At 65.1% G+C, this 13,786-nt stretch overlaps 1 protein-coding gene across 1 annotated transcript in view; it reads left to right on the top strand.

Annotated features, from left to right (window-relative positions):
• The window catches only part of LOC125338569 (iron-responsive element-binding protein 2-like), a 43,011-nt gene extending 33,478 nt beyond the window's left edge, over window positions 1-9,533 (top strand). The window contains 14 exon segments of the mRNA XM_048329440.1: window positions 858-882; window positions 885-958; window positions 960-1,017; window positions 1,770-1,905; window positions 2,964-3,048; window positions 3,416-3,572; window positions 3,769-3,893; window positions 5,607-5,711; window positions 5,803-5,945; window positions 6,960-7,107; window positions 7,193-7,205; window positions 7,208-7,314; window positions 8,730-8,915; window positions 9,364-9,533. Coding sequence (XP_048185397.1) covers window positions 858-882; window positions 885-958; window positions 960-1,017; window positions 1,770-1,905; window positions 2,964-3,048; window positions 3,416-3,572; window positions 3,769-3,893; window positions 5,607-5,711; window positions 5,803-5,945; window positions 6,960-7,107; window positions 7,193-7,205; window positions 7,208-7,314; window positions 8,730-8,915; window positions 9,364-9,474 — 1,473 coding nt within the window. The 3' untranslated portion in view covers window positions 9,475-9,533.
• Window positions 9,534-13,786: the final 4,253 nt, after the last annotated feature.

Raw genomic sequence — 13,786 nt, 5'->3', positions numbered from 1 at the left:
AGTGTGTCTGTGGGCCGTCAGTGTGTCCGCGGGCCGTCAGTGTGTCCGTGTGCTGTCAGTGTGTCCGCGTGCCGTCAGTGTGTCCGCGGGCCGTCAGTGAGTCCTTGTGCCGTCAGTGTGTCTGCGTGCCGTCAGTGTGTCTGTGGGCCGTCAGTGTGTCCGCGGGCCGTCAGTGTGTCCGTGTGCTGTCAGTGTGTCCTTGTGCCGTCAGTGTGTCCGCGGGCCGTCAGTGAGTCCTTGTGCCGTCAGTGAGTCCTTGTGCCGTCAGTGTGTCTGCGTGCCGTCAGTGTGTCCGCGTGCCGTCAGCGAGTCCGCGGGCCGTCAGTGTGTCGTGTGCCGTCAGTGTGTCCCGCGTGCCGTCAGTGTGTCCGCGGGCCGTCAGTGTGTCCGCGTGCCGTCAGTGTGTCCGCGGGCCGTCAGTGTGTCCGCGTGCCGTCAGCGAGTCCGCGGGCCGTCAGTGTGTCCGCGTGCCGTCAGCGAGTCCGCGGCCGTCAGTGTGTCCGTGTGCTGTCAGTGTGTCCGCGTGCCGTCAGTGTGTCCGCGGGCCGTCAGTGTGTCCGCGGGCCGTCGCCCGTGTGGGTCTGGGCATGGGTCTTGCTGCCGTGTTTTCTTAGTTGCGGCACAGGTCGCGGCCTTGCTATTCCTCCGCTGCTGCTGTCTGCTGAGCAGGTCCGTCGTGGCGGGGGTCGTTCCCCGTCATGGAGGGGGGCCGTTCCCCGTCGTGGAGGGGGGCCGCTCCCCGTCGTGGAGGGGGGCCGCTCCCCGCTCCCCTGTGTGCATTCGGTGTGAGCGTGCCTCGGCCGTGGCTGCGTCCCTCGCGAGCCCCCGCGACGTAGCCCCCTTCGGTGCACCGGCAGGTTGGATTCCGGGGCTTCCAGATCGCGCGGAGCGACAGAAGGACGTGGTGCGCATCGAGTACGAGGGCAGCGAGTACGCGCTGTCTCACGGGGCGGTGGTCCATCGCGGCCGTCATCAGCTGCACCAACAACTGCAACCCGTCCGTCATGCTGGCTGCAGGTACCGGGCCCAGGCCACGCGCCGGCCTTGCTTGGCTTTCGTGTGTGGTGGGGCTTGAACTCGCGGCCTGGGCACTGACCCTGAGCTTCTCAGCGGAGGCTAAGCGCGCCACCTCTTTGAGCCACAGCTCCCCGTGTCAGTGTTCCAGTGGTTAATGGGAGATGAGGGCCTCACGGAGCGCTGCTGGTAGAGCTCCTGCCTGTAACCCCACGACCCCAGGGACCGAGGCCTGGGGACCGCAGCGCCGCGCCAGCCTGGCCTGCCTGACCCTCCTCGCCAATTAGCCACTCAAAAACCCGAAGCGGGGCTGAGGCGCAAGCGGTGGAGCGCCAGCCTTGAGCAAAAGGAGGCTCCGGGACAGCGCCCAGGCCCCGGGTTCAAGCCCCACGACTGAAAAATTAAATGAATGAGCGATTGAATGAATGAATCCGTGAGGGTCTCACGGACCTTCCTGCCCGGGCTGGCTTTGAACCATGCTCCTCCTAGCTCCGCCTCCGAGTAGGTAGGGTGACAGGCGCGAGCCCCCGCCGTCGGGCTTCCTACCTCAGTCGGCGGGGTCTCCAGTGCGTGTCCACGGCCTTGTGTTCCACCTGACGTAATGCTAGCGTCCACGGGCGTTTCCAGTTGTCAGTGCCGCGAACCCACGGTCGAGTAGACAGAAGGGGGAAGGCGCGCTGGGGGCCGGGAGGCCGCTCTGCTCCCCACCGAACACGGCGGCCGCCGCCCTCAGCCCTTGTTTGCTGGCGGCGCAGGTCTTCTGGCTAAGAAGGCGGTGGAGGCCGGGCTGCGCGTGAGGCCGTACATCCGGACGAGCGTGTCCCCGGGCAGCGGCATGGTGACGCACTACCTCGGCTCCAGCGGCGTGCTCCCCTACCTGAGCAAGCTCGGGTAAGTGGCAGCGCGCGCGTGGCCGCGTCCCACGGCCTTTCCTGAGCCACGAGAGGAGGGAACGAGACGGCACGCCGGGGCACGCGCGCGTGGCCATCTCCACGGCGCCTGTGAGGCCCCCCACCCATAAGGCGTGAGCGCTCGAGGACCCTTAGAGGAGACACGCAGACAAGGAAACACGGCGCCACGGCCTCCGTGTCAGAGTGGCACCGACCAGGGCTCCCCCACCCCACGCGTGCGTCCCGCGCAGCTCAGGAAAGAAGAACACCTTACAGGCTGTGTGTGTGTGTGTGCGTGTGTGTGCGCGTGCCTGTGTGTGTGTGTGTGTGTGTGTGTGCATGCATGCTGCTGGTAGTGGGGATTGAATTCAGAGCCTTCCATTGTCACCCCACCACCTGAGCCATACCTCCCTTCTGGCCTTTTCCTGGTTAATTGGAGGTAAGAGTCAGAGTTTTCCATTCAGCTGTCTTTGAACCTGATCCTCAGACCTCGGCTTCCTGAGCGGCTGGGATTACAAGTATAGCTGGCTTCCGTTTGTTAACATAGTCTAAAATTAAGTGATCGTGCTAGTTATATTTCCAGGATGTATTTTGGAACTTCTTTTTTTTTTCCAGTCCTGGGGCCTGAACTCAGGGCCCGAGCACTGTCCCTGAGATTCTTTTTGCTCAAGGCTAGCGCTTTACCGCTTGAGCCACAGCGCCCCTTCCAACTTTTTGCTTGTTATTTTGGGGCTAGGAGTCGTACAGACTTTCCTGCTCAGAGCAGCTTCAGACCACGGCCCTGAGCTCTCAGCCTCCTAGGGAGTGGCTGAGATTGCCGGTGTGAGCCACCAGCACCTGGCGTGACTGTGTTTGGGAAGGTTACGTTGTGTCCGGCGTGTGTTGTATTTGAAGAGTTCCCTTGTGTGATGTAGGCACAGCCTGTGAGTGTTTCGGCGTGCTAATCTCAGAGTGTGGTGAGACGGTGTACGCCTGATAGAGATTCACCGCGTGTCCTGGGCCGTCTTGGAGCGATCTCACCGGTGTGCTCCGTCACCGTGTTGCCCTTGTTGAACACAGGTTTGAAATCGTTGGCTATGGATGCTCCACCTGCGTGGGGAACACGGCGCCCCTGTCAGAAGCAGTCTTGAATGCCGTGAAACAGGTAAAGGGTGGCCGCCTGGCGTCACGCACACATTGTAAACTGAGCTGCCTTAGGTGACAGGAAGTACATATTGATGGGTTGACGTTTCTCTAGTTCTTGCACATCTTGGAAAGAGTAAACTCGTGAGTCTCCATGATACCACGCATCATTTCTGCGTTTCTGGAATGATTCCTTTCATGGAAGGAATTGTGAGCTATGTGTAGGATTTGTAGTTTCCGTACCTGCGACTGAGTGGTACGCTTTGCTTATCTTATTCTCAGAGCTAGAATATTGAGGTGGCTCACGTGGGGTTACCCAGCTTGGGCGGAGCTTGTGAGTCACGTGTATTTGTGTGTGTGGCTTTTTGTGCTTGTGTTTTGTTTTCCAGGGTGATTTGGTTACCTGTGGAGTATTATCTGGAAACAAACATTTTGAAGGCCGTCTTTGTGATTGCGTCCGTGCCAATTACCTCGCCTCCCCTCCCCTGGTGGTCGCCTACGCCCTGGCCGGCACGGTGAACATCGATTTCCAGACCGAGCCGTTAGGTGCGCCTCCCGTGTCTGTCCATCCCGTGTCGTGATGACGGAGTCGGAGCGAGCAGATGCCAGTCGGGTGGCCGCTGGCGCCCGCCCGCGCTTCGGGGCCTTCCCTTGGTGCCCTGCGGGGACTTGGGAGCGGCCTGAGCATTGGAAGGGGAGCCTTCTGCTCTGACGCTGAGCTTCACCTGACACTTTCCTCCAGGGACTGACCCCACCGGCAAGGACGTTTACCTGCATGACATTTGGCCTAGCCGGGAAGAGGTTCAGCGGGTAGAAGAAGAGCATGTGATTTTGTCCATGTTTAAAGCACTGAAGGAGAAGATAGAGGTAAGAGCCTGGCCTGTCTCCCTAAGAGTTCAAAGCATCGTAGGAGGTTTATGGCTCTTTTTTATCATGAATCTTTCTGGAGAGAATAAACTTTGAAAGGAGCCCGCGTGTAGACATGGGTCTCAGCACTGTCGCTCTGCCTGGAGCTGCTGACTTCGGGGAGCGCGGCTGAGCGCCTCGCAGCCGACGCCACGCCCTCGCCTCACCGGAGCTCCGGAGAAGCTGCCCTCACCCGACGCCCATCCACGGCTCACCTTTCACAGGGAACAGCAGCACCCCGTGACATCTTGGTCTCACCCATTTCCTACCTATGTACTTTGCCTTTCTAGAAAAATTGGTGCTTTTCAGAGGCGGTGTGGGTGAGCATGTACACCGGTACGGGCTCGAGCTCGGCGTCAGGCCCTGCCCCGGCCTTTGCACTCAGGGCTGCGCTCTGCCCCCTCCACCTCCACTGGGTTGAGTGGTTAACTGGAAATAAAAGGCTCTGGATTTGGCTGCCTGGGCTGGCTCTGAGTGCAAGGCTCAGCTCTCGGCTCCCGAGCAGCGAGGAGCATGGGCCGGACACGCTGAAACCAGCTCGAGGTTTTAGTTTTTAATTTTAAAACTGGAAATACGAAGACAGAAAAGGCACCTATTTAGCAAATGCTTCAGGCCCTACCGTGTACCGGATGCTCTTGTACATGTTTAGTTCATCACTGAAACACAAGCTTCACACAGTGAGCTAGAAAGAAAACGGGTAAATGGTACATCATGTTAAAAAGTAAAGACCAGGGCTGGGGATATGGCCTAGTGGTAGAGTGCTCGCCTCCTATACATGAAGCCCTGGGTTCGATTCCCCAGCACCACGTACATAGAAAACGGCCAGAAGTGGCGCTGTGGCTCAAGTGGCAGAGTGCTAGCCTTGAGCGGGAAGAAGCCAAGGACAGTGCTCAGGCCCTGAGTCCAAGGCCCAGGACTGGCAAAAAAAAAAAAGGTAAAGACCAGCCAGGCACCAGTGGCTCACACCTGTCATCCTAGCTACTCTGGAGGCTGAGATCTGAGGAGCATGATTCAAAGCCAGCCTGGGCTGAAACCACCAGAAAACTGCACGTGGCGCTGTGGCTCAACCCGCTAGAGCGCCAGCCTCAAGCAGAGATTGTCAGGGACAGCGCCCAGGCCCCGAGTTCAAGCCCCACAACCAACTAAAAAAAATAGTTAAGACATGTGGAAAAGAATAAGAGGATCGTTTCCGTGGGTCAGTTGTGTCCTCTGGAAAGCTGGTTGCAGGAGTGTTGGTTTTGTTTGTGCGCTCGTTTCCTTAGGTAGTCTTGTTTTGTAATCTAGGCTGGTTCGCACTTGCCAGTCCCAGCCTCCCAAGGGCTCAGCTGAACTGCCACACCAGTCTCAGGCTGGAAAGTCGGTGAACCACCAGAAAACCGGAAGTGGCGCTGTGCCTCCAAGCGGCAGGGCACCAGCCCTGAGCAAAAGGCGCAGGGACAGCGCCCAGGCCCCGAGTTCAAGCCTCAAGGGTTTTCCTGCCTGGCCTGACTTTGAACTGTGGTCCGCAGATGGCAGTCTCCTGAGTAGCTGGGAATGTCAGCCATGTAGAACACAGTGCACTAGCTTCGCTTTCCAAGTAGACAGGGCTGCCCAGCATTTCAGTCTCACCCTGGGTCTTTCTGAGTCTTTTTGGTGACCTTTCCTTTGGTTGATCTGCCGGAACTACATTTGCAGATGGGAAACAAGCGGTGGAATTCTCTAGAAGTCCCCGACTCCATTTTGTTCCCATGGGACGTGAAGTCAACCTACATCCGCTGTCCCTCGTTTTTTGACAAGCTTGTGAGTACTCTCGTTGCTGGATGTCGTAAGGACCGCCACCGCCTGAGCCCCTGGGGAAGCGCTCAGAGCTCTGTGAACTCTCTCCTCCCAGACCAAAGAGCCGGCCCCCGTCCCGCCCCTGGAGGGCGCGCACGTCCTGCTGTACCTGGGGGACTGCGTCACCACCGACCACATATCGCCCGCGGGGAGCATCGCGCGGAGCAGTGCTGCTGCCAAGTACCTGACCAACAGAGGGTAGGCGCCCGCCCCGCCCCGCCCCGCCCCGCCCCGCCCCGCCCCGCGTCCCACCGCCTCCCCTCCCCCGCCGGGCAGAGGCCGGAGAGGAGGCTGGTCAGGGGGAGGCCGCCCGGCCTGCACAGGAAGACGTGGTCTCCTCAGAAAAGCCTCAGTCCAGCTGACGCTAAATCAACAGCTGATTTGAGAAGCACACTTTTTACTTTCAGAGCTTTGTTTCTTTTTCTTGGTGCCAGTCCTGCGGCTTGAACCCCTTGGGGTCTGGGTGCTGTGCCGAGTTTTTTTCTCAACGGTGTGCTCTGTCTGCAACTTAAGCAGCAGTTCTGCGTTCAGCTTTTTCTGGTTAATTGGAGATCTGAGTCTCTTGGAGTTTCCCTGCCTGCCCTGGCTGGCTTTGAACCATGATCCTCCAAATCTCAACCTCCCAAATAGCTAGTATTAACAGGCATGAGCCTCCGGCATCTGGCTTGCTATTTTTTTTAATTCAATTTCTTTTTTTTGCCTGCCCTGGGCCTTGGACTCAGGGCCTGAGCACTGTCCCTGGCTTCTTTTTGCTCAAGGCTAGCACTCTGCCACTTGAGCCACAGCGCCACCTTTGGCTTTTTCTATCTATGTGGTGCTGGGGAATCGATCCCAGGGCTTCACGTATACGAGGCAGGCTCTGTTACCACTAGGCCCTATCCCCAGCCCTTAGTTCAATTTCTTTAGATAAAAGGAAAAATGGAAAGAGAACGTAAAGGTTTCCTAAGAGGCTTGAGATCACTGAGTGCTCGTGGATGGTACTGGGATGCTAGTGTGAGCTCCTAGCTTCTCGAGAGCTCGGCTGGGTTTGGCTCTGCGCCGCGCTCTCCCAGCAGAGGTGAAGGCCTGAGCCCCGCCGCGCAGCCCGGGGCCTCTCGACGGCCGCTCGCTCGCTCGCAGAGCCAGCGTCGAGTTTGCCTTGTAAGGGAGACGCGTGTGCCTGAGTTTCCTGCTGAGCAGCGCGTGCTCCCTCTGCCCCTGCCTTTCTCGCAGCCTTACCCCTCGTGAGTTCAACTCCTACGGAGCCCGCAGGGGCAACGACGCGGTGATGACCAGGGGCACCTTTGCCAACATCAAGCTTTTTAACAAGTTCATTGGAAAGCCGGCCCCCAAAACGATCCATTTTCCATCCGGACGCACGGTAAGGGCGGCGCTCGGTGCGGGGGCCCGCGGGGCTCCGGGACCCGCGCTTGCACTGAGGACCCGCGTGTCTGTTCCACCTACAGCTGGATGTGTTTGAAGCGCGGAGCTGTACCAGAAAGAAGGTATCCCCCTGATTATCTTAGCAGGAAAGAAGTATGGCTCCGGGAACTCACGAGACTGGGCCGCCAAAGGACCGTATTTGCTGGTAGGGGCTTCACGGTCATCTTCTTAGAATGGGGGGTGGGGGCAGGGATACACCTCTGTGCCCACCTGGGACGCCGCACAGCGAGACTGCCCTGCACAACGCCTCGGTGCTACGGAAGAAGGCGGGGAGGGCTGGGGATATGGCCTAGTGGCAAGAGAGCTCGCCTCCTATCCATGAAGCCCTGGGTTCGATTCCCCAGCTCCACGTATATAGAAAACGGCCAGAAGTGGCTCTGTGGCTCAAGTGGCAGAGTGCTAGCCTTGAGCAAAGAAGAAGCCAGGGACAGTGCTTAGGTCCTGAGTTCAAGGCCCAGTACTGGGGGGGGGGGGAAGGTGGGGAAAGATGATCTTCACCTTAAAAGAAATGGTGGGCTGGGAATATGGCTGAGTGGTAGAGTAAGCTCACCTTGTATCCATGAGGCCCTGGGTTTGATTCCTCAGCACCACATATACAGAAAAAGCCAGAAGTGGCACTGTGGCTCAGGTGGCAGAGTGCTAGCCTTGAGCAGAAAGAAGCCAGGCACAGTGCTCAGGCCCTGAGTTCAAGACCCAGGACTGGCAAAAAAGTAAATAAAAATATAAGAAATGCTTGTGTTCCTTTGTCAGGAACAGCCTGTCCAAGTTTATTTTGCTTACTTGGATTTTTTTGTGATTATTTGGACCTCATGGTGAAGAGTTTCTGTTGGGTGATGGTGAATGACGTCAGTACTCACATCGCTGGAATCAGTACTCCAGTCAAGCTGAGAATTTATTAGCATTCCCCGCAGTGGCCGTGGAGGCAAACATTCTCGATTCCCGAGTCTCGAGCACGGAATTCAATACAGACACACGCACAAGTGAAGTGACAAGGCAGGGAGTTTAATGGAGAGAGGCCCCTTGTTAAGAAAAGAGCAGGCGAGCCAAGTGCTCGAGCACACTCGTGGTTGATCCCTACGGGAGGGGCAGCCGCCCCCCCACCCCCCCTTTGTGTATGAGGTGCAAACTGGATGCACAGCTCTAAGTAGGAGTTGGTTGCACAGGCCAGGGACTTTCCCAGGGGCATGTGCCTCAGTTTACTACTTTCTCTGCCACTGGAAACACAGGTCCTGCAGGCACACCGAGCAGTGATGACCCCGGGGGAGAGGCCCTGGAAGACATGGGGGGAGGGGGTGGGGGGCGTCCTTCCCCACAGCCAGCCGGCCTCCGCAGATGAGAGAGGGCGAGGGGATCTTAAACTGCTGCACTGCAGTCCAGAGGGCTCCGGAGCCACCAGGGCTCGAAGCAGTTCCCCACCCCCACCCCACCCCCCCCACAGCCACAGCAGGCGTCCCTTGGGGAGCCTGCCTCTGCTGACCTTTAACCTTTGCCCGGAGGGGTTAGAGACGGTCGCGGGCTGCAGCCTCGGGCCGGGAGGAAGTGACGGCGCGTTCGTTCCAGGGCGTCCGAGCTGTGCTGGCTGAGAGCTACGAGAAGATCCACAAGGACCACCTGGTGGGCATGGGCATCGCGCCACTCCAGTTCCTCCCGGGGGACAGCGCCGTCTCCCTGGGGCTGTCGGGCAGGGAGACCTTCTCCTGCGCCTTTCCGGAGGGGCTGGCGCCCGGGACGGCCTTGAGCATGAAGGTACCGGAAGCTGGCCCTCCCCGGGCGGGTGGGCGGGCGGGGAAACGGAGGCAGCCCCGCTGCCACCGCGTGCTGACCGCAGGCGTGTGCCCTTTGCCAGCCTGGTTGCGCCGCGTCCTCTGGCCACCATTCTCTGCACGCTGCGGCCATGGCGGGGGGGGGCACTGGGACTCCGGCCGCTCCCGGCCCGCGCTGGCGTCGGGGGGACGAGGGGGACGCGCGTGGGCATCGCCGGCTCTGGGGCCGGGGCTGCGCCACCGTCTCCTTGGCGGAGCAGCCGCGGCCGTGCCGGGCTCCTCTCAAGTCACCCCAGGTGACGGCCAGCCAGAGCCGAGGTCACGCTCGGAAAGGGGGGGCGGGGCGGATCCCCACCGCGCACGGGAGGGCCGGCGGCGGCGTGTGCCCTGGGGCACGGCGCCCCTCACGCGCGCGCTCTTTCCGTGTCAAGACGAGCACCGGGAAGGCGTTCCGCGTCCTGGCCGCCTTCGAAAGCGACGTGGACGTGACCTTGTTCAAGCACGGGGGACTGCTGAACTTCGTGGCGCGGAGGTTCTCCTAGTGTCGGCTCCCCGCCTCGCGGCGCTGGCGGCGGTCACCACCCGCGGCCTTTCCTGCGGGCCCCGGGCTCCCGCGGGGCGCCGGACCCACCGCCCGGCCACGCCCGGCCACGCCCGGCCGCCCGGCCCCGGATGGTGATGGTGACCCACACAGTGACTGCGACGCGGTCTCGGTTTTCCATACAATCCGAATGGTGCTATTTACACTGCTGAAATCAACGTGTGGTGTGTGGTGTGGCAGAGCCTGTAAGTATGGGGGGTATTTTATCAGTCCATTTTGTAAATAAAAGGCGGAATCGGAGCTCGTGTCGGGCCTTCTTCTGGGGGTGCCCTTCCTCACGCGTCTGGGCGGCTTTGCACCCGGAACGCCGCGCTGCTGCCCGGTTGCTGGCGGGGTTGGAGTGCGACCGCCGCGGGTCACAGCGGGAAGGGCTGGCTCAGCTCTGGGTGCACGCGGCGTGGAGGGCTTCCTCCGCAGAGGAGCCCAGCCGCCCCCCCTCCACCCCCCTACCCCCCCCCCCCGGGCGCCAGCCTGAGCCCCTGGGCCGGTGAAGACGGACGGCGGGCGTGCATGTCACCTGTGCTCGTGCACACACACACACGCGGGACACAGCCCCGTGCCAGGCGCATCCTGTTCATCGCGTTCGCTCATTGTGCTCACGCCCCTGCCGCCGGGACCTCCGGGGACCCCTCTGAGGACGCTGGCGAGGACGTGGCTCGAGTCTCGGCGCTTCCCTGACCCTCGGAGCCCCCTCACCACGTCGGTGCCGGCTGCGCACGGAACAAGCATGGCCTCTGTGTGACGACAACGCCCTCCGTCTGGGATCCGTGGGACGCCCGCCCTCCGTCTGGGATCCGTGGGACGCCCGCCCTCCGTCTGGGATCTGTGTGACGACAACGCCCTCCGTCTGGGATCCGTGGGACGCCCGCCCTCCGTCTGGGATCCGTGGGACGCCCGCCCTCCGTCTGGGATCCGTGGGACGCCCGCCCTCCGTCTGGGATCCGTGGGACGCCCGCCCTCCGTCTGGGATCCGTGGGACGCCCGCCCTCCGTCTGGGATCCGTGGGACGCCCGCCGCCCTCCGTCTGGGATCGGCGGCCATGTCTGGCTGCTCGGGTGACGCGGCCGCCCGCAGGGCAGTGCCGCTGCCTCTGTCTGCGCCCACGGCCCTGTGCGTGTCGCTGCCACGCGCGGCAGGGTCCTGTTGGCTTCTTGACGCCTGGTGACCGGCAGGCCCGCCGTCTCGCGCGGCGTGGGGCTCGCGGGGGCCGCTCCGCGCGGAACGAGCCGTGCACGGTCGGGGCGGACGCGCAGAAACCCCGGGCAGGAGGAGGCGGCCCGGAGCTGGCACGCGACCAGCCGCGCCGCCTCCCGAAACCCATGTGCGCACAGGCCCAGCACGTGCCACGCGATCGTCCCGTGACACGCGATCGTCCCGTGACGCGCGATCGTCCCGTGACGCGCGATCGTCCCGTGACACGCGATCGTCCCGTGACACGCGATCGTCCCGTGACACGCGATCGTCCCGTGACACGCGATCGTCCCGTGCCACACGATCGTCCCGTGACACGCGATCGTCCCGTGACACGCGATCGTCCCGTGCCGCGCGATCGTCCCGTGACGCGCGATCGTCCCGTGACGCGCGATCGTCCCGTGACACGCGATCGTCCCGTGACACGCGATCGTCCCGTGACACACGATCGTCCCGTGACACGCAATCGCCCCGTGCCGGGGTCTTCGCCCGCGTGTCTGTGGCGCCCGCACGTCGCTGCGCTCACCTGAGCCGGGCACGGGCCGCGTGAGTTCCGGGGGACACCGCCACGTGCTTCCGTGAACCCCAGCGGCACGCGGCGGCCAGGGTTCCGCGGATGCCCACGCACGGCCGGGAGCCGGGCCCCCGCCGTCCGCGCCGCCGCGCCCAGGCCACGCTGAGGGACGCACGCACGGAGGCGGGGAAGCCCGGCCTGCCCCGGGGGCCGCGCCCAGGCCACGCTGAGGGACGCACGCACGGAGGCGGGGAAGCCCGGCCTGCCCCGGGGGCCGCGCCCAGGCCACGCTGGGGGACGCACGCACGGAGGCGGGGAAGCCCGGCCCGCCCCGGGGGCCGCGCCCAGGCCACGCTGGGGGACGCACGCACGGAGGCGGGGAAGCCCGGCCCGCCCCCCCGGCCACGCCCAGGCCACGCTGAGGGACGCACGCACGGAGGCGGGGAAGCCCGGCCCGCCCCGGGGGCCGCGCCCAGGCCACGCTGAGGGACGCACGCACGGAGGCGGAGAAGCCCGGCCCGCCCCCCCGGCCACGCCCAGGCCACGCTGGGGGACGCACGCACGGAGGCGGGGAAGCCCGGCCCGCCCCCCCGGCCACGCCCAGGCCACGCTGGGGGACGCACGCACGGAGGCGGGGAAGCCCGGCCTGCCCCCCCGGCCACGCCCAGGCCACGCTGGGGGACGCACGCACGGAGGCGGGGAAGCCCGGCCTGCCCCCCCGGCCACGCCCAGGCCACGCTGGGGGACGCACGCACGGAGGCGGGGAAGCCCGGCCTGCCCCGGGGGCCGCGCCCAGGCCACGCTGGGGGACACACGCACGGAGGCGGGGAAGCCCGGCCTGCCCCGGGGGCCGCGCCCAGGCCACGCTGGGGGACGCACGCACGGAGGCGGGGAAGCCCGGCCTGCCCCGGGGGCCACGCCCAGGCCACGCTGGGGGACGCACGCACGGAGGCGGGGAAGCCCGGCCCGCCCCGGGGGCCGCGCCCAGGCCACGCTGAGGGACGCACGCACGGAGGCGGGGAAGCCCGGCCCGCCCCGGGGGCCGCGCCCAGGCCACGCTGAGGGACGCACGCACGGAGGCGGAGAAGCCCGGCCTGCCCCGGGGGCCGCGCCCAGGCCACGCTGGGGGACGCACGCACGGAGGCGGGGAAGCCCGGCCTGCCCCCCCGGCCACGCCCAGGCCACGCTGGGGGACGCACGCACGGAGGCGGGGAAGCCCGGCCTGCCCCGGGGGCCGCGCCCAGGCCACGCTGGGGGACGCACGCACGGAGGCGGGGGAAGCCCGGCCTGCCCCCCCGGCCACGCCCAGGCCACGCTGGGGGACGCACGCACGGAGGCGGGGAAGCCCGGCCCGCCCCCCCGGCCGCGCCCAGGCCACGCTGGGGGACGCACGCACGGAGGCGGGGAAGCCCGGCCCGCCCCCCCGGCCACGCCCAGGCCACGCTGGGGGACGCACGCACGGAGGCGGGGAAGCCCGGCCTGCCCCCCGGCCACGCCCAGGCCACGCTGGGGGACGCACGCACGGAGGCGGGGAAGCCCGGCCCGCCCCGGGGGCCGCGCCCAGGCCACGCTGAGGGACGCACGCACGGAGGCGGAGAAGCCCGGCCTGCCCCGGGGGCCGCGCCCAGGCCACGCTGGGGGACGCACGCACGGAGGCGGGGAAGCCCGGCCCGCCCCCCGGCCACGCCCAGGCCACGCTGGGGGACGCACGCACGGAGGCGGGGAAGCCCGGCCTGCCCCGGGGGCCGCGCCCAGGCCACGCTGGGGGACGCACGCACGGAGGCGGGGAAGCCCGGCCTGCCCCCCCGGCCACGCCCAGGCCACGCTGGGGGACGCACGCACGGAGGCGGGGAAGCCCGGCCCGCCCCCCCGGCCGCGCCCAGGCCACGCTGGGGGACGCACGCACGGAGGCGGGGAAGCCCGGCCCGCCCCCCCGGCCACGCCCAGGCCACGCTGGGGGACGCACGCACGGAGGCGGGGAAGCCCGGCCTGCCCCCCGGCCACGCCCAGGCCACGCTGGGGGACGCACGCACGGAGGCGGGTGATCTCCTGACAGGGAAACGATAGCCCGCTGCGGACGGGAGCCCCACAGGCGCGGGGGGGGGGGGGGGGGGAGGGCGGGGCGGGCGGGAGCGCTTCCCCAGCGAGGGGTGCGCAGGCGCGGTCCTCAGACTCGGGAGCCGCCGGCCCAGGGCCACGGTTCAAAGCCAGGCCTCCCTCGCAGCAGAGTCGGGGAAACCATCTCCAGTGTGCACCCCAAAGCTGGAGGTAGCGGGGTGGCCCAAGCCCCGGCACACACGCACACACGCACGCACCACCACGCTGCCGGGTTTGCTAGTCGTGTGAAATGAGGTGGGGGGCCCCCGCCTAGCCCGCTACGCACACGGCACTGCCCCCCAACACGGCAGTCGGGGTTGGGCTCGGCCTCCGTGCCGACACTGGACCACGTGGGGGGGGCTGCCGCGTGGTGCTGGCCACGGCCGCCCTGGGGGGGGAGGGGGGCTGCCGCGTGGTGCTGGCCACGGCCGCCCTGGGGAGGGGGGAGGGG

Source organism: Perognathus longimembris, chromosome 20 (assembly GCF_023159225.1).
Source record: "Perognathus longimembris pacificus isolate PPM17 chromosome 20, ASM2315922v1, whole genome shotgun sequence".
Taxonomy (NCBI): Eukaryota; Metazoa; Chordata; class Mammalia; order Rodentia; family Heteromyidae; genus Perognathus; species Perognathus longimembris.
Note: the sequence above shows the minus strand (reverse complement) of the source record. Positions and strands in the feature narration are given on the sequence as shown.